Source organism: Symphalangus syndactylus, chromosome 4 (genome assembly GCF_028878055.3).
Source record: "Symphalangus syndactylus isolate Jambi chromosome 4, NHGRI_mSymSyn1-v2.1_pri, whole genome shotgun sequence".
NCBI classification, from domain to species: Eukaryota; Metazoa; Chordata; class Mammalia; order Primates; family Hylobatidae; genus Symphalangus; species Symphalangus syndactylus.
In genome coordinates this window covers 35865979-35890351 of record NC_072426.2, presented here as the reverse complement: position 1 = coordinate 35890351, position 24373 = coordinate 35865979, and the positions used below count along the sequence as shown (strand labels likewise).

Sequence of the window (24373 nt, the reverse complement as noted above, 5' to 3'; positions counted from 1 at the left end):
TTGTGCTAAGAATGGGCACGCCTCAATGATCTGGCATCCTGTAAAGGGACACTTTTAGGAATTTCAAAAACAAAAACAAAACCCTTATCTGCACTCAGCTATATAAATACAGTTAAACTTATAGGAGCCATTTAAAATAGTCTTTTTTAAAATGCAGGTTATGCAGATTACAGGAGATTAATTTTTGAGAGTCCTATTTCTATAACGAAATAGAAATTCTTTTCTAGAGCCCTGAAACTAAGATTAAAGGGGAGGAGTCTTGGGACCCACCACGTGGAAGGTGAGCTTATATGTATTAGGAGATCAAATTGTCATAGAAATAAAATAGTAGCTTCCAGCCGGGCGTGGTGGCTCATGCCTATAATCCCAGCACTTTGAGAGGCCAAGGCGGGTTGATCAGGAGGTCAAGAGATGGAGACCATCTGGGCCAACAGCATGGTGAAACCCTGTATCTACTAAAAATACAAGAATTATCTGGGTGTGGTGGTGCGCTTGTGTAGCTTCAGCTACTCTGGAGGCCAAGGCAGGAGAATCACTTGAACCTGGGAGGTGAAGGTTGCAGAGAGCTGAGATTGCACCATTGCACTCCAGCCTGGCAACAGAGCGAAACTCCCTCCCAAAAAAAAAGTAGCTTCCAATAAGAGTCCCTAATTTGTTACAGAAATTTTTAATATAGCTATTTTCTATACAGACAACTCTAATAAGCAGTCTCTAGGTTGGATGCAGTCATATACTGCTGTTGATGTTCCTGTACAACTCTGGGGAGGCCAAGTTACTGAAGTCCATCAGATTCCAGCTTTGACTTCATAATTCAGGTTACAGGACTATGTTACAGAGAAATGTAGTTATGAGCTAATAATATTTTGGTACCTTCACTGATAAAATACTTTGGAAAAGATCTGTGAGAATTTGGACTTACATAGATTTCTTTGTTATAGTTGGTCATTTTATAGCAAGGTTAAGCCTCCAATATGTAACCCTATCTGCCTCCAATGTATAACCTTATTTGTAAAAGGCTTGCTCCAAATTATAGGCACACAAAAGGGAATTTAGTTCTGTGGACTACTTTTGAAGAATTCCACAAGCAAGTACCAAGAATGTAGGGATGAATAAAACATTTTTCTCCTTTCAACCTCCTGCTAAAAATCACTGAAGTCATATAGGCTATCCCTATGTCTGTAGCAAAAGAGTTTTTGTAACTGTATGTTTTTGGTTCAAGTTATTATGGCTTTTTAAAACTATACTGTAAGGTGTTAGGGGACTATTTCAATCTCTTTACTACTTACTACTTTCAAGGGTATGAAAATAAGCTCTAGTGATTTGAATCAATTGTTTCTTTCACATCCAATTCTATGACATGGCTATCATACACAATAACCATTCATTTCCCTAAATGCTTTTATAATATAAATTTGTTGCACAATTAATTGATATACAGGTCAAATCCCATTACAACAAATAACGTGCAACCAAAAGTTCCCTTTTTAATAAAAAAAATTTTTGAGCCCCGAACAGTAGCTCTCTAATTTTCATACTACAAAAGAAATTGAACCTTTAGTAGTAATGGATTTGACTCATTTTGACACTGAGAATTAAAATGAATGCCCAGAGATTGAATTGGGCGGACTGAGCAGAAATGAAAGTAGATAAATAGTAAGAGAGAAAAAAAGTATTGGAATTGCAGTTAAAGAAATAAGAAATGGCAGAATAAAGGGAGTTACAGCAATTCTTCTAGTTTACTCATTTAGAACATTTTGGGAGTGATAATAATCACTTTTCTTCAGGTAGTCTCCTGTACTTTCACAAATGTTTTCACATATATGGACCCAACAACTCCATAAGTTAGGCATGATACATACATTTCTATTTTAAAGACGAGGATCCTGAGACTCAGAAAGGTTAAGTAATTTTCCTAAGTTGATACAGTGAATACACAGTAATGCTGGGGCTTAGAACCTAATGGATATCTAGTCCATTAAACCACATTGCCCTTCTCAGCTATGTGTTCTGTGTTTTCGAGGAGTTTGCATCAGAATTATCTGAGTTGTTCATTGTAGGAAAGAGTAATTTAATTTTCTTTCACATTTTCCATTTACTCTGTATACTATATGTTCTAACCTATGACTTGGCATTAGGAAAACATCCTGACCTATTTCATGAGACATTTCTCCTAGATGACTAATTTCTTACCTTCATTCCTGAATCTGGCTGGGTCTACACGTATGGGAACAAAACGTTTATGACAATGATTGTGACCTTAGTTCTTAGGTCCATTTATGAAGTGGCAAGATTAAAGTAGTGGAAACATTCTGGTCATCTTGTTGTCACAGTCTTGTTGGACCCAAAGGAATATTTTTGAAGCTAATAAGAGTTTAATAGACACAGCCTATTTTTAAATAAGGCATGTTGGTACCCAGATAATCGATGTGAACTCACCTATACAAGGCAGAATGTAAACAATATAATCCCCAAAATAATACAAGTCAGGCCAGGTTTTAAGAGTGAAGTAACTTGTTCACTGCAGTCCCAATGTAGAGGCCACTTGGAGGAAAATCTCATAAATCTATAACAAATAGAATAACCAGAGTGGAGAGCAACTCAGATAAGTTTTAATACCATAATATGGACTATGAAGCTATTTGCTTCCAAGTTATCTTCTACTGAACTAAAGCATGGCCTTTTTTCTTAAATAACAAGATGTTTATGTATTTTAGTGGTAAGAATGTCAAAAACATATTAAGGTCACCATTTTTAATACATAGTCTGTTTTCATGCCTACAAAGTGGTCAAAATGTATTTCCTATTGAAATAAATCTTAAATAAAGTCACCAACATGCTTTGCAATGAAAATGTGTTGCTTGGTTAAAGATTTAATTTTTATCTTCATTATCTTTTCTTGGAGCCTTAGCTGCACACATACACACACACACAAAGTGTGCAAACAACTGTATTTTTGCTCCTACAGATATGGCATATGGCCATTTTTCTCAATTATTCTTGTCATTTCAACCGTAATACTAGTCGTTTGGAAAGAGAGTAGAAAAAACAGCTTCTTGCAGACTTTCTTTTCTGCTTTTTCAAGTAGCTTGTAGAATAGTCGATGATGTATCCAGAATAATTAAGAAAAATACACTTCTTACAGCATTAATTTTTTTAAAAAAATAAGTCCTCTCTAAATACAAATGTGTGATCGTGGATGTGTGGTGGTTGTAGTGGCGGTGGTGGTGCATGTGTATGTGTTTCAAAATATGTTAGCACTGCAGATGTTTGAAAAACCTTCAACTTTTTTTTAAACCAGTTTGTACAATTTGCGTTGGGTGCAGCTACATTTTCAAGTGCCACCCCTTTCTTTTCTTATATAATTTTTCCTTTTCTTACTTTACCTCGGATTCCCAGCATCTGGTGGATAAATATCATGCACAATTCACTTGCAGAAATTTTCTCATACAAAATGAAGAAACAAAAAAGGAAAAATGCCATTTTTATGTCTGTTGTTGAATTTTCCATAAACCTAAATTGGCTTTTACACTGTCACTAAAATGTATGTTTTGGTGGGTGAACATGCTAATTTTTTAGGTTGTTACAGTACTTGACAGTCAGGATTAAAAATGATTGGATTATTTACTTAAGCAATATGATATTTTAGATAAAGAGGCTTCTGGATAAGAAACAAACTCTCAAAATACTATATACACACACATACACACACACAGACACACACTGTGGAATACCACACAGCCATAAAAATAGCAAAATCACGTCCTTTGCAGTAACATGAATGAAGCTGGAGGCCAGTATTCTAAGCAAACTAACACAGGAACAGAAAATCAGATATCACACGTTCTCACTTATAAGTGGGAGCTAAAAACTGAATACACATGGACACAAAGGTAGGAACAACAGATACCAGAGACTACTTGAGAGGGGAGGGACAGAGGGAAGTGTGAATTGGAAGGCTGCTTATCAGCTACTATGCTCACTACCTGGGTGATGGAATTCTTCATACACCAAGCCTCAACAACATGCCATTTGCCCATGTAACAAACCTGCAAGTGAACCCCCAAAACCTAAAATAAAAGTATAAAAAGAAAAAAAAACACCGTAATTTCCTTGACCAGGATCATATATGTTTTATTGTTGTCACTGGTTATTTGTTTGGTTTTAAATTCTTGCAGGGTTTAAGAAAGGAATCTCAGTTACCAATCTATAAATTCTACCGCTCTCTGCAATGACTCAGAGCATTTGCATCCTCATCGACCTACGGAAAAATAAGATTTGTATGGTTGACGCTCTTTTCATATTGATTAAAAAGTGGTTTTCAATCTCAGGCCTATATTCCAATTTTTGGAAATGTTTATGCATATGCTGTATAAACTCTGCATATCTGCTCATAATCTCTTGAACAGATTTAAGTCATTTTGATCTCTACCATATTGTGCTAATTTTTTGCCATAATTGCCTTCCCCAACCCTATTCTTAGTATTGCAGTATCCAGGCTGAAGGAACGTCACAGAATACCAGCAGAAAAGAAGCCTTCAATCAATCATTGACATCCAATGAACAACCCAGTAGAGCTGATGATCTCATTGAGACGGTGAGAGCTTTTTCACTGTTTATTAAAGGATCTAGCAAATGGTGGACTTGGTATAATCCTCAATTACCTGCTATACATGCCTCCCAGCTAATTCTTTCCTGAAGAAAGTTATCCATTGTTTGGCTCAGAAATTCACAAAATAATTATATTTTTAAATTATTAAACATTTAATATGCATAAGTGTATACATTGAAACATTTTATATATATTAATAGATATATTTAACCTGCATCATTAAGGAATACTTAAAGAGGATAATATGTGCACGAGAGACATATACATTTATGAAGCAATCATATAATTAAAAAATCGGGATATGATAATTTTAAGATTTATTGTTTAGAGGAATTTTAGATTTACAGCAAAAATTGAGAGGAAGGTACAGAGTTTTCCCCTATACTCTGTACTCATGTACAGCCTCCCCATCCATCAATACCCTGCACCAGAGTGGTGTGTTGGTTAACACTGATAAACCTACATGACATTTTTGGGGATGCCAATAAAAATGGCATTTTGTTTTTAATTTCAAATTTCACTTATTCCTTGCTAGTATATAGGAAAGAGATTAACTTTTGTATATCAACCTTTTATCCCACAACCTTTCTATAAATGTTTACCAGTTCCAGGAGGTTTTTTTTTTTTTGTCAGTCCTTTGGGATTTTCTACCTAGACAATTATGTCAACTGTGAACAGAGGCAGTTTTATTTCTTCTGTCCCAATCCCTATACCTTTTATTTTATTTTCTTGTCTTACTGAATTAGCTAGGAACTCCACCATATGTATTTTGTAGATGTTTATTAATAACATAGAGAATATTTCTAGCCAAAACAGAATCCCTTCCTTTTTCTTCATAAGGCTGTTATTTGGCAAACTGACCATGACCTATTTAAAAATGAAAAGGCCCCTATCGTTGAAACGTATTTTCAATAATAAGATGTACTATTAGTTCTGTGAGGTTTAATGGAATGAACGTTGGGTTCTAATTCAAGCTCCAATCACAATTTATTTATATCAGTCTGGACAAATCACTTAGTTTCTCTCTCAGTTTTTCATCTGACAATCAAAAATATTAATCTTTACTAATGTGCTTCCTGTATAAATTAAATATGATGTACGTAAAGTTTCATAGTACTAATATAAGAAAGCGTACAGATGGAATATTCTTGATTTTCATATATGGATTCAATCAGGATAGCATCATGCCTCGTCTTTTATCCGCCCTTGTGCATTTGGTATCAGCAAGTGATGGAGACGGGTAAATGAATTTTGCACAAACATAGTTAAGTCACTTGCATAAATAAGCTGGAATCATTATTCACTTGAGACCTAAGTCCTTTTAGGGGCAATAGTATACTTTGAGACTTATTTAGAAGGTAATTGGGCAAGTTGTCATCCAGAATACATTGGTGAGATGTAAGTTTTTCTTAGTCTAAATATAATGGCAGAGTAAAATTTGCTTGCTGGCTTATGGATTATTGAATCATACATTAAGTACTCAGAATAAAAATAATAATTTTACAGTTACTCTCTTTCTTTACATTTAGGTAATCGATAAACATTACTACATTTTTATGTTTAGCTATAATAGAGTTTTAAAGCAAAAAAAACAAAGGGAAGATTTGTACAATGCTAAAAATATTTCAAAATTAGTACATTAAAGAAAAATATAGGAAGTTTTGGTGATATTAATATGGATTTTATAAAACTTTGCTATGTGTTATTTTTTGTTACACAATATAATAAAATGAGACATGATCTTAAAAACGTTGTAAAATTGGTTCTTTAAATACCATATGGTACAATCCTACTTGTAAGTTTAAGGCTTAAATTACTTGCTAGTTATAGGCACCCCCATCTTGAGGACCATATTAGCTTTTTATTTTTTTCAGAGTGTTCAGCTGAAAGGTATTTTACTTTCTTTAGTGAGTAAAGAATAACCCCTGAAAATTACTGTCTACAACAGCAAACTCCTGATTGAAAGCACAGTGAAGAAAATATTTCTCTCTCAGGTGGTGGCTCATAATCCTTCCATCTGTATGACATTTCTGTTAAACAGGCCAAAGTTTTTGTGAATAACCTATCTACAGTATGTGAGAAAGTTTGGACATTGGGACTCCATCAGACATTCTTGTTAATGCTAATAATTGGAAGATGGCTTCTACCCATTGGAGGCGGGATCACTCGAGATCAACTCTCTCAACTTCTTCTTATGTTTGTGGGGACAGCGGCTGACATACTGGAATTCACAAGTGAGACCCTAGAAGAACAAAATGTGAGGTGAGCATTCCTTGCAACAAAAACACCTCGTTTTCAGGGTCAAGACCATGCACCTGTCTCTTTGTTCTGTGACTTGTATTTCACAGGAATAAGAATTTTTAGTATATTTTATATGCAGTGTTAGGATCAGAGAATTTGCTGCTATTTACATATTAGAAACCAGCACAGTCTTTATGTTTTTTAAGAAATACACAAAGGAGATTTCTGCTAGAGAAAGAGACACATAATATTCTCTGTGGGAGAGAACAGAAAAGCTCTGCATGTTTTCATGACTGCAGGTTAGATAGAGTCATGGTTCTCTGAACACCTTCTGAAGTGGAATGACCATCCCCAGCTCCTCTCTTCCATTCCCAAGTGTCAGAAGCATAGCCAATCATAAAATCCTCTCCTAGAACACAGCATAGCTACAGTTTAAGAGAGCACTGAAAGAAGACATGGAAAAGTCTCTCCCTATCCATTTGGGGATTTGCATTCCCTGGTGTAAATGGAGAATGGGGCAGATGAGGTTTTATTTTACTAAATTTTATTTTTAGTCAGTTTTGCTCGAAGTGCCCAAAGGCTTTCTGGTGTAGAGGCCTATAAATTAAAACTTATTGAGTTGGTACTTTTATTTTTGCCACAAGCAAATAAACTTAGAATCCATGATCACATCTGTTTACGGAACGACTTTCTTACCATCAGGGATTTAAGTCTCAGTGCCTGAATATACTTTAAGCTTGGGTTGTTTTGCACTATGCCATAAAAATAAATTGGAATGAGGCTGGCTTTTAATGCTACAGTTTACTTTATGCTGTGCTTCTCAAACAACAAAACATAAAGCTCAACAAAATACACTAACTTACTAAGTAAATTTAATATCCCAATTATAGCACAAATTATATTTATAACCATGAGCTACCTTTACAAGATAATTTCCTGTTTCATCTATACTAATTTTTCTTATAGCTTATTAAGTTGACATATTCTTTTAAAAATCCAATCTAAATTGTTCAGAGTGTTGATTTTAGTTCTGTAGTTTTAATGTCTTAAGTGTGATCAGTGCTTTACATTGTAAAATGTATTTTCAAGTAGAATAAATGTTGTTACAAGAAAAACATCAAGAAATCATGACAGAGCATATAAAAGTGACAGGGACATCACAATAGAAAGATAATTAACTCCACCTATATAGAAATAAACATGTACATGCAAAACATTTAGGGAGTTGGGAAGGAACATAGGATAGTAAAAGAGGTAGTAAGGAGGGATATGTTTTGTGGGGCCAGTCATAAAATTGTAAGAAATGCCTAACTCAGTTATCTTAATGGACTGTTAGAAGTCCCCTCCAGAAGTGACACCAAGGAGCAATTTATAGATCTGTGTTTTCCAATAAAGTTTGAATATTAAATAATTTCATGAATAAAAGTAGAATTACCCAGCAAAACAAACAAAAAACCCAAATGAACAAAAAACCCCAATGAACAAAAAACCCCAAATCTTGAAAATCATAAGGCATTTTTTCACTCACCCACTACTGATTGGTTATCTAATATGTGTCAAGCACTGAGCTAGGCAGAGATTGGGGAACTAATTGTGAGCAAGTATTAGTAAAAGGACACACAGTCCTATCTCAATCAAGAACTGTTTCAATTCAGCAAGAATTTAGGGAGCACTTGATATTTCAAGACACCATAAATACTCCCAATTTCTCTATCACCTACAAATTAATCTGAATGCTTTATAAATATGTATTTTTATACTTTTAAACTTGTATCATATCCCAGGAAAGCTGATGTTTAATGGAGCTCAGTAAATTATGTCATAGTTTTTAATGGTTAATGTTTTTAAAATTTGTTTTCAATTTTCATTGTCTCAGGTTGAAGTCATTTTCATTTTTAATACTACCACATTGTGACGGTAGCCTTCTGTAATTCCCATTCAAGTCCTATGTGTCTCTATTTCTCAAATATCCACTCTCCCAAAACCCTCCCAAAGTCAAAGCCCAGGAAGAATATAAAATTTTTCTCTCTCCTAAAAATTAGTTTCCACGTTCTGATTTCCTGTTTTGGTTCTCGCCTATACTGCAAGAATTGACACTGAGAATATCTATATTTTCAAAGAAAGAGACCCTTAATCTTTTCCCACTGGGACATAAGCCTTCCCTTTTAGGCTCAAGAGGATAATCATGAAGAATGATGTTAATACATAAGTAAAAGATATTTATATCTAATAGAAGAAAGGATCACTTCATTGTAGTCTACTCAGCATTGCCTATTATTATGACATTTTACTTTTTCTGATGTTTTATTCCATAGTTTGGGCTGCTAGATTTAGGAGAAAGCCTACAATGATATCTATATCACAAAAATGTCTAAATCTCTTTCTTATTTTCTTCTTTTTTTATTATTATACTTTAAGTTTTAGGGTACATGTGCACAAGGTGCAGGTTAGTTACATATGTATACATGTGCCATGTTGGTGTGCTGCACCCATTAACTCATCATTTAACATTAGGTATATCTCCTAATGCTATCCCCCCCCACCCCACAACAGGCCCCAGTGTGTGATGTTCCCCTTCCTGTGTCCATGTGCTCTCATTGTTCAATTCTCACCTATGAGTGAGATCATGTGGTGTTTGGTTTTTTGTCCTTGTGATAGTTTGCTGAGAATGATGGTTTCCAGATTCATCCATGTCCCTACAAAGGACATGAACTCATCATTTTTTATGGCTGCATAGTATTCCATGGTGTATATGTGCCACATTCTCTTAATCCAGTCTATCATTGTTGGACATTTGGGTTGGTTGCAAGTCTTATTTTCTAGCTAATATGTCAAATTCTATTTTTTATTAAATAAATGTCCTTCCTTTGGCTCACATTAAAGTTCATCTAAGTTTTGTGCATTTACATAGGTTTGTAAAGCTTCTGATTCTGCAATTTTTTCTTAACAGCTTTATGAAGTTACGGTTTAAATAACATAAAGTTCAACTGTAATTCTATAGTTTAATGATATTTAGTAATTATAGATTTGTTTATCCATAACCACAATCTAGGTTTAGAATATTCCCATCACTCCCAAAATATTCCTGCAGCTGTTTTCAGTCAGTCTTCACTCTTAACAGGCAACCACTGATATATTTTATGTCTCTGTGGATTTTTCTTTCCTAGAAATTTCATGCAAATTGAGTTATAAAATGTGTACTCTTTTATGTGTGGCTTTTTTATGTAACATAATGTTTCTGGGATTCATCCATGTCGTTTCATGATTAGCTCCTCTTTAGTTGCTAGTGTTCCATTAAATGCATATACCACATTTTGTTTATCCATTCAGTAGTAGATGTACATGTGGATAACTTCCAGCTTTTGGATATTAAGAATGATGTTGCTAGGAGGATTAACTGACAGACTTTTGCCTGGCTATGTTTTCATTTCTCTTTGGTAGACACCTAAGAGTGGAATGGCTGGTTATATGTTAAGTATAGCTTTAATTTTTTAATAATCTGCTGAGATGTTTCTAAAGTAGCTGTATTAATTTATATTCCCACCAGCAATGTATGAGGATTCCATTTTCTCTGCATCCTTATGAACAATCCTTTTCCCTCTAGTTTTTTTTGTTATACCCTTCTGATGGATGTAGAGTGGTATCTCACCAGGACATTAATTTGCAGTTCTTTGACGACTAATGTTGCTGAGCATCTTTTCATGGGAATACTAGCTATTCATATATCTTCTTTAGTGATGTGTCTGTTTAAATTTTTCTTCATGTTTTACTGGATTGTCTTTTTATTATTGAGTTGTAAGAATTCTTTATATATCCTTGATACAAGTCCTTTATCAAATATCTAAATATAAGTATTTCCTCCCTGTGTTCAGCTTGTTTTTTAATTTTTTAACCTTATCTTTTGAAAAAACATGTTTTTAAAATTTTGAAGAAGTTCAAATCTATCAATATGTTCTTTCATATTTTTGGTGTCATATCTAGGAACTATTTTCCTAACCCTAAATGAGAAATATAATTTCTTTTGTTTTCTTATTGATATGGTTTGGCTGTGCCCCCACCCAAATCTCACCGTGAATTGTAATTCCCACAATTCCCAGTTGTTGTGGGAGGAACCTGGTGGGAGGTGATTGAATTATGAGAGCACGTCTTTCCTGCACTGTTCTTGTGATAGTGAATGAGTCTCACAAGATCTGATGGTTTTAAAAATGGGAGTTTCCCTGCACAAGCTCTCTCTGCCTGCTGTCAGCCACGTAAAATGTGATTTGCTCCTCCTTGCCTTCCCCCATGATTGTGAGGGCTCCCCAGCCATGTGGAACTGTAAGTCCATTAAACTCTTTTTCCTGTATAAATTACCCAGTGTCGGGTATGTCTTTATCAGGAGCATGAAAATGGACTAGTACACTTATGGAATGTTTTGGTTCTTACATTTATTTCTATTAACTGTTTTTACATAATTTTTTTGTACAGTGGGAGGTAAGGTTCCAAGTTTATTTTTTATTTCTGGCACTGCCCCATTCCAGCTGGGACTAATTTTCCCAATATCATTTGTTGAAAGGAGTCTTTCTTTATTATATTGCCTTAGCATCTTTGTCAAAAAAATCAATGGATCACAGATGTAAAGCTTTTTCTCTGGACTTTCTGTTGCGTTCCATTGTTTTATATGTTTGTCATTATACCAGTACCACACTATCATGATTATGTAGCTATAGTGCATTTTGAAATTGGATATTGTAAGTCTTCCAAAATTGTTCTTTTAAAATTTGTTTTAGCTATTGTAGGTGCTTTGCATTTTTATATAATTGTTATAATTCTCTTTTCAAGTTGTAAAAAAGGGTAAAAAATTTTAAAAAACTTACTATGCTCTTGGTAGAGAATAAATTTAATCTAAAGATCAATTTGGGAAGAATTGTCATCTTAACAATGTTAAATTTTCCAATCTGTGAACACGAAATATCTCATCCTTTGTTTAGATGCTCCTTAATTTCTCTCAGCAATGTTTTGTAATTTTCAGTGTGCAAGGCTTGTACTGCTTCTCTTAATTATTTCCTAAGTATTTTATTCTTTTTGATGCTCTTACTAGTGGAATTATTTTTTTAATTTTATTTTCACATTTTTCATTGCTATAATAGAAACACAGTTTACTTCTGTATGATGATCTACTACCACAGCCATGCTTAACTTGCTAATTAGTTTGATCCCTTAAGTTTTCTTCTTACAGTATCATGCTGCTTGTGAACAGACTGTTTTGATTATTTCTAATCTGTATGCCTTTAATTTATTTTTTTGCCTTATTGCACTAACAAGAACTTCTTTCAATGTCAAATAGAAGTAGTAAGAGTAGATATTTCAATCTCAAAATATAAGCATTCTGTCTTGCTGTATTAAAGATGATATTAGTTGTGGGTTTTGTACAGATGCCCTTTACCACTTTGAAGAAATTCCCTTTTATTTCTAGATTATTGGGAATTATTTTTTGGTGGGTGTTAAATTTTGTTAAATCCTTTTCCTGCTTTTATTGACATAATTATATGTTGGTTGTCTTTTATTCTATTAAAACAATATATTACACTAATTAATTTTCGATATTAAACCAACCTTGGTTTCCTGAGATAAATTCTACTTCATTATAAGATATAATATATATATATTTTTTTATCTTTTGAGACAGTGTCTTGCCCTTTAGCCCAGGTCTAGGCACCACCCAGTGTGATCACCACTGCATTGACCTCCTGGGCGCAAGTGTTCCTCCTACCTCAGCCTCCCAAGCAGCTGGGACCACAGGCACATGCCCCCCCACCCACCCCCGGCTAATTTATTTTATTTTTTTGTAGAGATAGGATCTCCCTATGTTTCCCAGTCTGCTCTTGAACTCCTGGTCTCAGTCCCCTTGCCTAAGCCTCTCAAGGTGCTAGGATTATAGGTAAGAGCCACTGTGCCCAGTCTGTAATATTTTTTACATGTTATTGGATTCAGTTTGCTAACATTTGCTTATGAGTCATATTGATCTGTGGTATTATTTTCTAATGATATATTTTTCTGTCTTTGGTAATGCTGACTTCATCAAATACCTCAAGAAGTATTCCTTCTCTATTTTCTGAAAGATTTTACATAGGTTTGCTCTTATTTCTTCTTTAAATATTTTATAGAATTCACCTAGGGAGCCGTCTGGACCAAGGTTATTTTGTGGGAAGATTTTTTAAATTATCAATTTAATTTTATTACTTTTTATAGGTCTATTTAGATATTCTATTTCTTCTTAAATCAGTTTTAGTTACATTTTCCTTCCTAGGAATTTTTCTCTTTTATCTAATTTGTAGATTTTTGTCATAAAGTTGTCCATAATATTCACTATACATGTGTTAATTTCTGTGGAGTGAGTTGTGGTACCCTCTTTTTTCATTCTTGAGTTTAGCAATTTCTGCCTTCTCTCTTGTTTTTGTAGGGGGCGAGGGGAGAGGCTGATGTTTACTTTTTTGGTTTGATCAGGTTTATTGATTTTGTTGATATTTAAACATAACCAATCTTTGGTTTTATTGATTTTCTCTATTGTTATTCTCTTTTCCACCTCATTAGTTTCTGTTCTGATGTTTAATTTTTCCTTCCTTATGCTTGCTTTGGATTTAATTTGCTCTTCTTTTTTTTTCTAATTTCTTCAGATGGAAACTTCGATTACTGACCTTTCATATTTTCTATTATATTTGAGACCTTTCATCTCCTCTATTATAGACATCTGAAGTATGAATTTTCCTGTAAGCACTGCTTTGCCTGCATCCCATAAATTTGATATGTCTTTTTTTGTCACTTAATTGCAGTTCAAAATATTTTCCAATTTCTTCTGTCATTTTTTTTTGACATGGGTTGTTTAGAAATTGGCTGTTTAACTTCTAAATATATGGGGACCCCTTAGACTTTTTTCTGTTGTTTTCTGCTTTAATTCTATTTTCATCTGAGGATCTACTTTAAATTGTTTCAGTTTTTTAAATTTATGGAGATTTACTTTATGGTCTATTATATGGCCTATCTGAAGATCCATGTGTACTTGAGAAGAATGTGTCTTTACTTGATGTTGGGTGGAGTGTTCTATAAAATGCTAGTTACATCACCTTTGTTGACAGTGTTGTTCAAGTCTCCTGTATCCTTACTGATTTTGTGTCTAGTTGTTCTATTGATTCCTGAAAGTAGAACACTGAAATCTTTCATTCTAATTGTTGAAATGTCTGTTTCTCTTTTAAATACTGTCAGTTTTTGCTTCATATATTTTGGGACTCTGTATGTACGTGTGCAAAATTGAATTAACATCTTTCCAACGTAGTAATATTTTATCATGAATGATCACTTTTTCTTTTGTAATATTTCTTTTCTGAAAGTCAATTTTGTCTCCTACAAATATAGGCACTTCAGCTTTCTTATGTTGGCATAGAGATATCTGTTTTTATTCTTTTACTTTCAAATTATATGTATATATGTATCTACATTCTGTCCCTTATAAACAGCTTATAGTTGGATCTTGCATTTCCCTCCCCAGTTAAGTACAGTTTTTGTCTTTTAATTTAAGTGTATATTAGTTTACTAGGGCTATTATAGCAAAATACCACAAACATGGTGGCTTAAAACAACAGAAATTTCTTCTCTCACAGTTCCAGTTGCTAGGAATCCAAAATCAAGATGCTGGTTCCTATTGGAGGCTCTGAAGAAGAATCTGCTTCATGCTTCTCTCCTAGTTTCTCTTGGCAGCTAGAAACTCTTGGTGTCCCTTTGTTTGTTGATATATCACTCCAATTTCTCCCTCTTTCTTCACATGGCATTCACCCCAGTGTGTCTGTCTATGTCTCCAAATTTTCCTTTTCTTATAAGGACACTAGTCATCGGATTAGGGCTCACCCTAATCCGTATGACCTCATCTTAATTTGATTAATCTGCAAAGACCCTATTTCTAAATAAGGTCACAATCTGAGACTTGGGTAGACATGGAATTTTAAGGGACACTATTCAAGCTGGTACACTGTGTTTAGACCATTAATATTTAATGTAATTATTGATATGGTTAGATTTATAGCTGTGATTTTGCTATTTGTTTTTCTCTATTTCTCACATCCTTTTTATTTTTGTGTTACTCCTTTACTGTTTTGGTTTCTTTGGTGGCGGTAGTTATACGAGCATTTTTAAGTCAGTGATGTTAATTTCTCCATATATTTTTGAATTATTTTGTTAGTGGATGCTCTAGGGGTTACAATATACATTTTAAAATTTCACACTCTATTATAGGGTAAAACTAACTTAATTCTGATAAAGCCTAACAGTATGGCTCCATTTGGTCACAGCACTCTTGCCCCGCTTGCTCCATTACTGATAACTCTGTTTCCTCCTCTTCCTTTTTGCTATTATTTTTATACATATATTATATCTTTGTATGTTATAAATCAAATAATCCAGTGTTATAATTATTGTTCTATATAATCTTTTAAGGTTTTAAAAAGCTATTAGAAAATATCTGTATGACTGTATATTTATATGTTCTTTTAATTTCCCATACATTTATCATTTTCATGCACTTCATTTCTCCATGTGGATTTCAGTTACTATGTGGTGTAATTTCCTTTCAACCTGAAAGACTTTATTTAGTGTTTCTCCTAAGGCAAATCTGTAGTAAAAAATACTCCAAGTTTTTTTTTTTTTTTTTTAATCTGGAAATGTTCTTATTTTGCCTTCATGTTTAAAGGATAGTTTTGCTATATAAAGAATTCTTGGTTGACAGGTTTTTCATATATATATAATTTGAGGAAAAACATAGTTTACAGGTGTAAGAAGATCAACAAAGCCATATAATAAGTAAAAACAAAGCTCCACCATTTTATATATATATATACACATGTATATAATTTCACTGTCTACTGGCCTTCATTGTTTCTGACCAGAGTTAGCCATTATAGTTGACCTTTGAACAACAGGAGTTTGAACTGTGTGGGTTGATCTATATGCAGATTTTTAAAAAACAAAACTTACATTGGGTGTGCCTGCCTCTCTGGCCTCTCCTTTCACCTCCTCCACCTCTTCCACCTCTTCCACTCCAGAGATAGCAAGACCAACAAGCCTCTCCTCTTCTTTCTCCTTCTCAGCCAACTCAATGTGAAGATAATGAGGATGCAGACCTTTATGATGATTCACTTCCACTAATGAATAGTAAATACATTTTTCTTCCTTATGATTTTCTAAATAACATTTTCTTTTCTGTAGCTTACTTTATTATAAAAATATAGTGTGTAATACATATACAAAATATGTGTTAATTGACTATGTTATTGATACAACTTTCAGTCAGCAGTACACTATTAGTAGTTAAGTTTCGGAAAAGTCAAAATTATACACAGATTTTTCAACTGTGTGTGGGGAGGTCAGTTCCCCTAACTAACCCCCACTTTGCTCGAAGATCAACTGTACTTATTTGTTGTTACTCTGTACATGATGACTTGATTTTCTCTTGATGTTTTAAAGATTTTCTTTTCCTCTTTGGCTTTTAGTAGTTTGAGATGTGTCTAAGTGTGGATCTTTGCTTTTACTTATTCTAGGGCTTTGTTGATCTTCTTACACCTGTAAATTATGTTTTTTCCTCAAAATTTTCATTCATTATTTCTCTAAATATTTTCTCCTCTCTTTTCTATCTTTCTTCTTATGGGTCTCCTGTTAAAAATATATATGACTGACTGTGTTCCAGAGGTCGCTGAAGCTCTGCTGTTCTTTCTTTAATCTTTTTTTACTCTGTGTCTTTCAGATTAGATTTTTATTGATCTATCTTCTAGATCACTGGTTATTTTTTCTCCATCTCAAATCCAGATGTAGAGTCCAATTGTAGAGTTCATCTATTCAATTTTTCACTTTGGTTTGCATATTTCAATTCTAGAGTTTCTATTTAATCATTTTCATAGTTTCTGTACCTTTATTTACTCACTTGTTGAGTCATTGCCATGAGACTTTTCTTTAACCAATCAAACTTAGTTTTCTTTCACTCTTTAAACATATTTATAATAGTTGCTTTGAAATATTTTTCTGCTAAATCCAATATCTGGACCTCAGTAGATAGAGACAGTTTCTACTGACCTGTTTTCCTTCTTGATTGTTAAGTTAGATATTTCTGGATTTTTTCTTTAATATATCACATACTTCCTTTGTTGAGAACTGGGCATTTTGGATAATGTATTATAACAATGTGTTATCTTCAGGCTCCCCTACCACTGCCACCACCTGAGGCTTCTCCTTTTGTTGCATCTGTTTTCTTAATTGGAGGAATGTATCTTTCCTTGGGTTGTAGTCACTGATGTCTCAGATTTTGTAAAAATTCCTAGTTTTATTTTTAGTTCGACGTCTTAGTGGTCACACCTATAGCTATGTAGTTTTTGGTCAGTCAATAACTTGGGCAGATTGGAATCAAATACTGTGAGCCCTTATGACTTCTGCTCTTTCATGATCTGTGCATGGAGCGGATAGCACATTTAGAGTTCAAGATGTTTTCATGTCTGCCTCAGCTTTCGATTCCCACTGGGCCCTCTTTCGCCTTCCCTGAACGTGCCTGGAGTTTCTCAGTCAGCCAAGCCTACAGGAGTACTCATCTAGCCCTTCTATAGCTCTCATTTTAAGAATCTCTCTATTAAATTTAAAGTTAGTTCATTACTCACTCCAACTGGGATTGCAGTCTCAAAGTAGCAAGCTACAGATTTTTAAAATATTTCTAATCAAGTTTGTTACTTCTATTGACCACACCGCTGAGTGAGATTTCATACGCTCTCACTGGTAAAATTACCACTTTAACTGATCAATATGGTCTTACCATTCCCACAACTTTAATCAACTTAGACAGGGTTTTTTTTGTTTGTTTTTTTGTTGTTGTTGTTTTGTTTTTTTGCTGACTATAGGTCCCTAATTTATCTTTCCATACAGCATTTACGTTAAGAAACTTGATATCATAAATTCTGTTTCTGCCCCTTTGAAATGTAAATTTCCCAGCCTCTTGCCAGTTTGCAAACCAACAATATCTTTCTCAAGGACCTGGGAGCCATCTATTTAAAATGCAGTCTTAAAGAAAGATGGAGCCCCTATCTCCCAGCCTCTGTGAGAGGGTAGGATCCTAACTTTGAAAAGTGCCAATTACCAAACACAAGTGGCCTAATCAAATTGACCAACCTCCATCCTAACAGTCTCCAATACTTTTCCAGTAGGTCACCCTAGTTCTTGAAAACTCTGCTACTTTTTGTTTTAGCAGAGTTGAGTTTAATCTTTCTCCTGTATTGCAATAATCTTGAATAAATTCTTCCTCATCTGTTTAACTCCATTCAGTACAATTAAAAAAAAATGGCCAAGCTGGGGATAGGGGAATGAATATCTGTGGGTAAGAATGCTTCAGATTCCCACTGTTCTTACCTGAAGCTTGGCCAGCTTTTCATGACTAAATGTTACTCAATTTGTTGTTTAACTTTGTTGATTTTCAGAGCCCTGATCATTGTTTTCGACAATTTTTGACAATTTTTTTAGTATTATACATGTTTGTTGGAGAAAGGACTTGCTGACGTTTTCATTTCACTACAGCCACCTTCCAACATTTTCACAATTCAGGATTTCAACATCATTGCCACGGAGAGTTCCCTGGCCATTTACAACTTTAGAGATTACTTTGTGCAGTCTTTTTTTCCCCCCAACATATTAGTAGATCATGTTTTAAAAAGAATTCTATTCTCACAGCATTACTAACACTTCCCTGTGAATACTTGACCATACAAAGGAGACTCTTCTTATGTTTACATTGTGTTTTATTTTTATTTTGCAGAGTTGAGGCTAATCTCTCTTTCACCTGGAAGAAATGGTGAAATATTTCTTCCAGGATAGGTTAACACTTCATTTTTTAGTTCCTTTCTATTATTTTTTTCCTTTTCTGATGGTATTTGTCATTTTTTTAAAAAAAAAACTAGATGAATTCTATCCACTGATTCTGTCTTTTCTACAGGAATATTTACACTTCCAAAAAGAAATAGCTAAGCAAATTGGCAAAATATGACTTTTTATTTTTATTTTTAACCACCAGATTGAGTGTGCTGATATACCAAATGCCAGTCTTTTATCTTACCAGTTTTTCAAATGGAAAAGTGATACTAATGTCAATAATTAAACTTCCCAAGACTTTTTTGTCTCTCTCTGAATCAAGTTCATTGTCTACTTACATGCTTCTCAGTTGATATTTGTGAAGGCAGATTACACACATGGGACAGTGGTGAATAAATCCACCCAAAATTCCTTTGCAGATCTTGAGTGTTTGCCATTAATCTCCATGATTTATTTACATTCTAACATTTAACCTTCCTGAGAATTTTTACTGTCTGATCTAATAATTCATATTTGCCTGCTTTAAAAATTTTCTGACCTACTTTTCCAAAATTGTGTTTGATAGTTTCACTAGTATATTTTTCAACACCCACATTCTTCCGTATTTTGTGTGTGCATAGATAATATATGCATATGCAAAAAATGTGCATTTATTATTGTATGGTTAAAGTTGGATTTATGTAGGGCTAGGGTTAGTATATCATTTATCCCTATTCTGTAGGATGATGAATGATATACAAAGATTTTAAGAAGCATGTTGACATACTAGTAAAATTACTACTGCTACAATTATGTAATGTTTATTTATGACTTGTGTGCTAAGAAGTCTTAAATGCTTTAATTTAGTAAGTTATTTTGCATTTATATTCACACTATGAGGTAAATTTTTTTATTATCCCAATTTTATGAGCAAAGACATGTCAGGCAAGGAAAATAAAGAAAGTCTCAAGATGACATGAAACCAAAAATAACTAATTTGTAGCGATCTACCATAATAGCTTGTGTCACATGCTGTTCTAAAAGCTTTATATGTTTAACATGTTTAAATAATATACTTAATAAAATTATTATATAATCCAATAATTATTATTATTGTCTTCCTCATAATGTAAATGGGTAAACTAAAGCATACATATGTTAAACTACTTATGCATATCCAATAACTAATAACTGATCAATCTGGAATTAGAGTCTCACATCCTATTTCTTTAGTGAGAATTGGAGCTGGTGTTAGAATTCTGGTCACTTGGCACCAAAGCCCCCTGCTTTGCCACTGCTTTCTACTGCCTTGCAGGCAAATCACACATAGTTTTTGGTAGAATTATTGAAGTTTGGGATTGGATGAAACTTCAAAAGATCTTGTGAAAAATTTATTTTGCGTCTATTGAAAAAAACCTTGCGAAAATATCCTTAACAACTTTTTCTGCAGGCTCTGTTGGAAAAATTCCGCTAACAGAAGACATACTAACCCCAAGTGGCAACTTGTTCTATTTTGAGGTAATATTATTAGAAACTACTTTCCTCTATTGTGATGAAATTTGAATTGTCACAGGTGCAACTGAAATCCTTTGAGCCTGAATTGGCCATCTCAAGTCAAAAGAAATGTTTCATTCCTTTTCCACATTATAATCCTTAAACATATGAAATAAAACTTCTAAGGAATTATCTCTAGTTTTCAGTTTCTTGAACTATCTCACATAGATCATGACTCTGAATGCTTTATCATTCTGGTTCTTCCGCTTTGGTACAAGAAACTTTATAAATGTTTCTCCTAATATATGAAGCACCACACATAATATTTCAGGTATGTTCTGAACATCATAGAATAGAGCAGACCTAAAAGTTTCCGTTTCATTCATGGAAATAATATAATGTAATGGCCAAAGGAGTAAATGCTGAAATCAGCTGTCTAGTTTTGATTTTTGCTCTCAACACTCATAACTACATTATTTTGGACAAATTTCCTCAACTCTCTTTTACCTCCTTGAGAAAATAGAGATAACAATTGTGTCTACTTTGTTGAGATGGTATGAGGATTAAGTGTGATCATAGAGTTAAGCATTTAGAAAACTGCCTGGCATGGATGTCTGAAATCAGAAACTGTCCATAACATTATTTAAAAATTCAGGCACTTATTGAAGATCTGTTGTGTATAGACATTGACTGTGTAAAGAGGGAAAAGTTACAGTCTGCATTCCCAAGGCATTTCCACTTAAAATTTTAGACTTTATGTTTCTTGTGAAGCAACCTATGATTTTATTTGATTTTGGTAAATCAAAAATCATGTCATACTGTGGACTCAAAATTAGATAATAATAAGGGAAAATCTTTGAGCCCTGTTTTATGGCTGCTGCTGTGAAATGCTATCTCTTCTATCCAATTCTATTCTAATCTAGGTCATCCAGTTATTTCTTTTGGAATCCTGATTGTGTCTTCCAGGGTACTGGTTTTCTATCCATGCTCCATGCCATATGTGCATATGAGAAGCCTTCCATCAATGTCAACCAAGTCATGATAAAATGTGAAGTAGAAAAGAATCAAAAGCACAGCCTTCAACAACCCATTGGAGAGTCCCCCTGTGGGGAGCCATTTACGCAGGAATCCACCTAACAGTATTCACACCTGGAATATTTCTTAATTTTGTTAATGAGGACACTATGGGAGACTTTTTCAGAAACCTTGTTTGAATCTGAATGTCTGTCATCAATTTACATAACATTACCTGCTTGGTAATCCGAACTATATTTTTTAAGAGGAGGAACTAAGTTTAGTTGAGTGCAATTTTTCTCAGAGGACCCGTGCTGATGCTTTGTAATAACTGTGTTCTTCTAAAAGGGCTCTCAGAAATCTTTTAAAGGGTCATTTATATAATCTAACTAGTGATTAATAGTAAATGTGCCTTTTGTACTTTAAGACATATTTCTGCTTCATTTTGAAAGTTGAGACTTTATTTTTTTATCACCAACCTTGTCTCCATCATTAACTGCCAAGACAGATAATGATGGTTTAGAAATATCATTTACAGATTCTCTCAGAGTTTCGAGATTTAATTTTTGTATTTAATGCCTCTACACTTGAAGCATTTAAAGATATCCCTTACAATCACCTCATTTCTTTTGGTTTCAATTACTCCTCCTTGATGCTTTTCAGACCTCTTCAATCTGAAAATCTCTTTTGACGGAAAATGGAAACAAAATCTATTATTATGCCACCAAGCTCAAATGGATGACTTCCTTTCTATCTTTGCTAAAAATAAATGTGACCCTGTTTAATATCCTTTGCATTTCTGTAACCTCTGTTCTTTCTGATTTTAACCTTCATGACCATTTTCCTAGGTCTAGGACATTTGTATATTTGTCTGAGTATAGACCCTTCTTTTGTGCATTTAACCATTCTTTCCACAAATATATGTTGTATCCATCAAGCACTGTTCTAAGCACTAAGGATACAGTGGTGAATGAAATAGGCTTATTCCTTGCCTTACGTCCTACTATCTGGTATAAATCTTTGTTTATTGGATTTATCTGCTTACCTTTTTCCTATTTAATGACAATTTTCTTTCAATGTTGAGTTTTTAATCTTTGAGCATCATTTAGCTCTTTTGAAATGTCTTTTCAATTATTAATCCCCCCACTGACATTCCTTGAAATCAGCCATTTGGATATCCATGTCAATATCTATATTTTCTCCCCTATCATTTTTCTCCCATAATGTTTCCATAATTTTGTAAAACTAAAGACAGAAATATGGGACCAAGAGGCTTTGTCATAATTCATGCATATGTTGGGCTTTAAGTCTCAGATTATTTATTTTTCACTTCTTCATTATTCCACTATTATCATGTAAGGATTTTTTTCATTGATTTATTAAATCACCAAGATATTTTGGCCACAAGAGGTTTATTAGGAATATACTAAAAAAAATGGGCTGAGAAGACTTTTCTCTTTTGCATGTGATCATACTTTTTATTACAAATCTAACATTTTGTCTGTATTCTAGGAATAGCCCTGCACTAGTCTATGCCATCCTTGTTATATGGACTTGGAGCATGCTGCAGTTTCCACTTGACCTGGCAGGTAAGTATCCCGATGTTTGTGCAAAGAAACAGAAAATTACACCTCTTGATTATAAACTATGCTAAAACTAAGAAGGCAAGTGAAAGGATTATCATGTCTGTATCCCAATGTTAGTTCTAGTTCAGCTTAGAAGGAAAGTAGATTGAAACTTAGTAAGCCAAGAAGAGTGGATCCACTGTGGTACATGGTGAGCTTAAGATAGTAGAGCAGATAATTGCACAGTGTTATATTTACTTCAAACAGCAGTTCCATCAGTTATGATTTATAAGACCTCCTGTAAACCAGGTAGTACATCTGTGTCTCAGCTTTCTTTCATCCATGAAATAGGGATGATAATCATAGTCACTAGGGTTGAAGATTCTTGTCATGACTCAGTAATATACAGTTTGCTTAGCAAGTTGCTGCCATAGAAGTTTTATCGCTTATTATTTGTAAGAGGTAATTTTCATTCGTTTTTCAGACCCATGTATTAGAACTTCAGAAGGCATAGGAGCAGTTAAAATTGTCCTCACTGGAGGTCCTTGGAATCCTATTGGTCTTACTTTAATAAAAAACATAAACCCCTAAGATTTTGGAAGAAGTAATCTGTTTCCCAGGCATTTTATACTAGCAATAATCTAGGGCTGCATTGTCCAACAGGGGACCCACCAACCACACGTGGCTCTTTAAATTGAAATTAATTAAAAATTTAAAACATTAAAAGTCCAATTCCTCAGTCATACTAGCCACCTTTCAAGTGCTCAGTTGCCACAAATGGCTACCATATTGGACAGCAGTAATATGGAACACTTTTACCATCACAGAAAGTTCAATTGAGCAGTGTTCATCTGGAGTCATCTGAAAACTTCTTGGAACCCTAGAATTTTGATTTGAGAATTCTCCTGGATGTCATTTTACTCCAAAGAAATTCTAGAAATTAATAATTATGTTTTCCTTAGCCTGACTTGTTTATTTATTATGCCTTAATTGCTGGCCTCAGGATTAGAATTAATCCTTAGGACAGAGATATTTAACTTTTTCTCTGTCTTTTTTGGTTCACTTTTGTAGGCTCAGAGGTCTGAGGCCATTTTAAACACAGCATCCACTTTTTGGAATTATTAATGATTTGGAATAGATGGAAAAACTTGCTGTGGCTTTTAAGAAATACCAAAAATGGAATCACTGATTAATAATTACAAACAAATGTATGCTAACACACATACACACACACACACACACACACACAGATTTTGTCATAATGTGCTCTGGAAGGTATGCTATACTCATTGGTCAAGCTGGTGTCCACTTACAGAATATTAGGTGCCATCACATTAGATATTGAATTAACACCTTTAGAAGGTCCTTTGGGAGCCGTTTCCTGGCCCTCATTTCTTAGGAAAGGCTACCATTGATATAACCTTTGTTTCTCTTTTGTCTTTCACTCTGCCGATCCTCACTCTCCCATATCTTGTGGTTTATTGCCTTGCTAAGCAAATTTGTATTTAAGAAAGACATTTTGTAAACTTTCAGGAGTGATAATGTTATGCAGCTGTTTGAAAAACAAAGACCAAATGTTACTTCTGACTAAATCATCATTGTA

At 33.9% G+C, this 24373-nt stretch overlaps 1 protein-coding gene across 3 annotated transcripts in view; it reads left to right on the top strand.

Moving 5' to 3' along the window:
• The window catches only part of TMEM26 (transmembrane protein 26), a 269449-nt gene that overhangs the window by 239804 nt on the left and 5272 nt on the right, over nucleotides 1–24373 (top strand). For 2 of the 3 annotated variants that reach the window (XM_055274415.1, XM_063637900.1), the window contains 3 exons: nucleotides 4481–4594; nucleotides 6651–6871; nucleotides 22718–22794. In XM_055274415.1, the coding sequence (XP_055130390.1) occupies nucleotides 4481–4594; nucleotides 6651–6871; nucleotides 22718–22794 (412 nt within the window). Of the gene's footprint in view, nucleotides 1–4480; nucleotides 4595–6650; nucleotides 6872–22717; nucleotides 22795–24373 lie in introns of those variants that run through there. The other variant, XR_010120479.1, reaches the window with a different exon arrangement.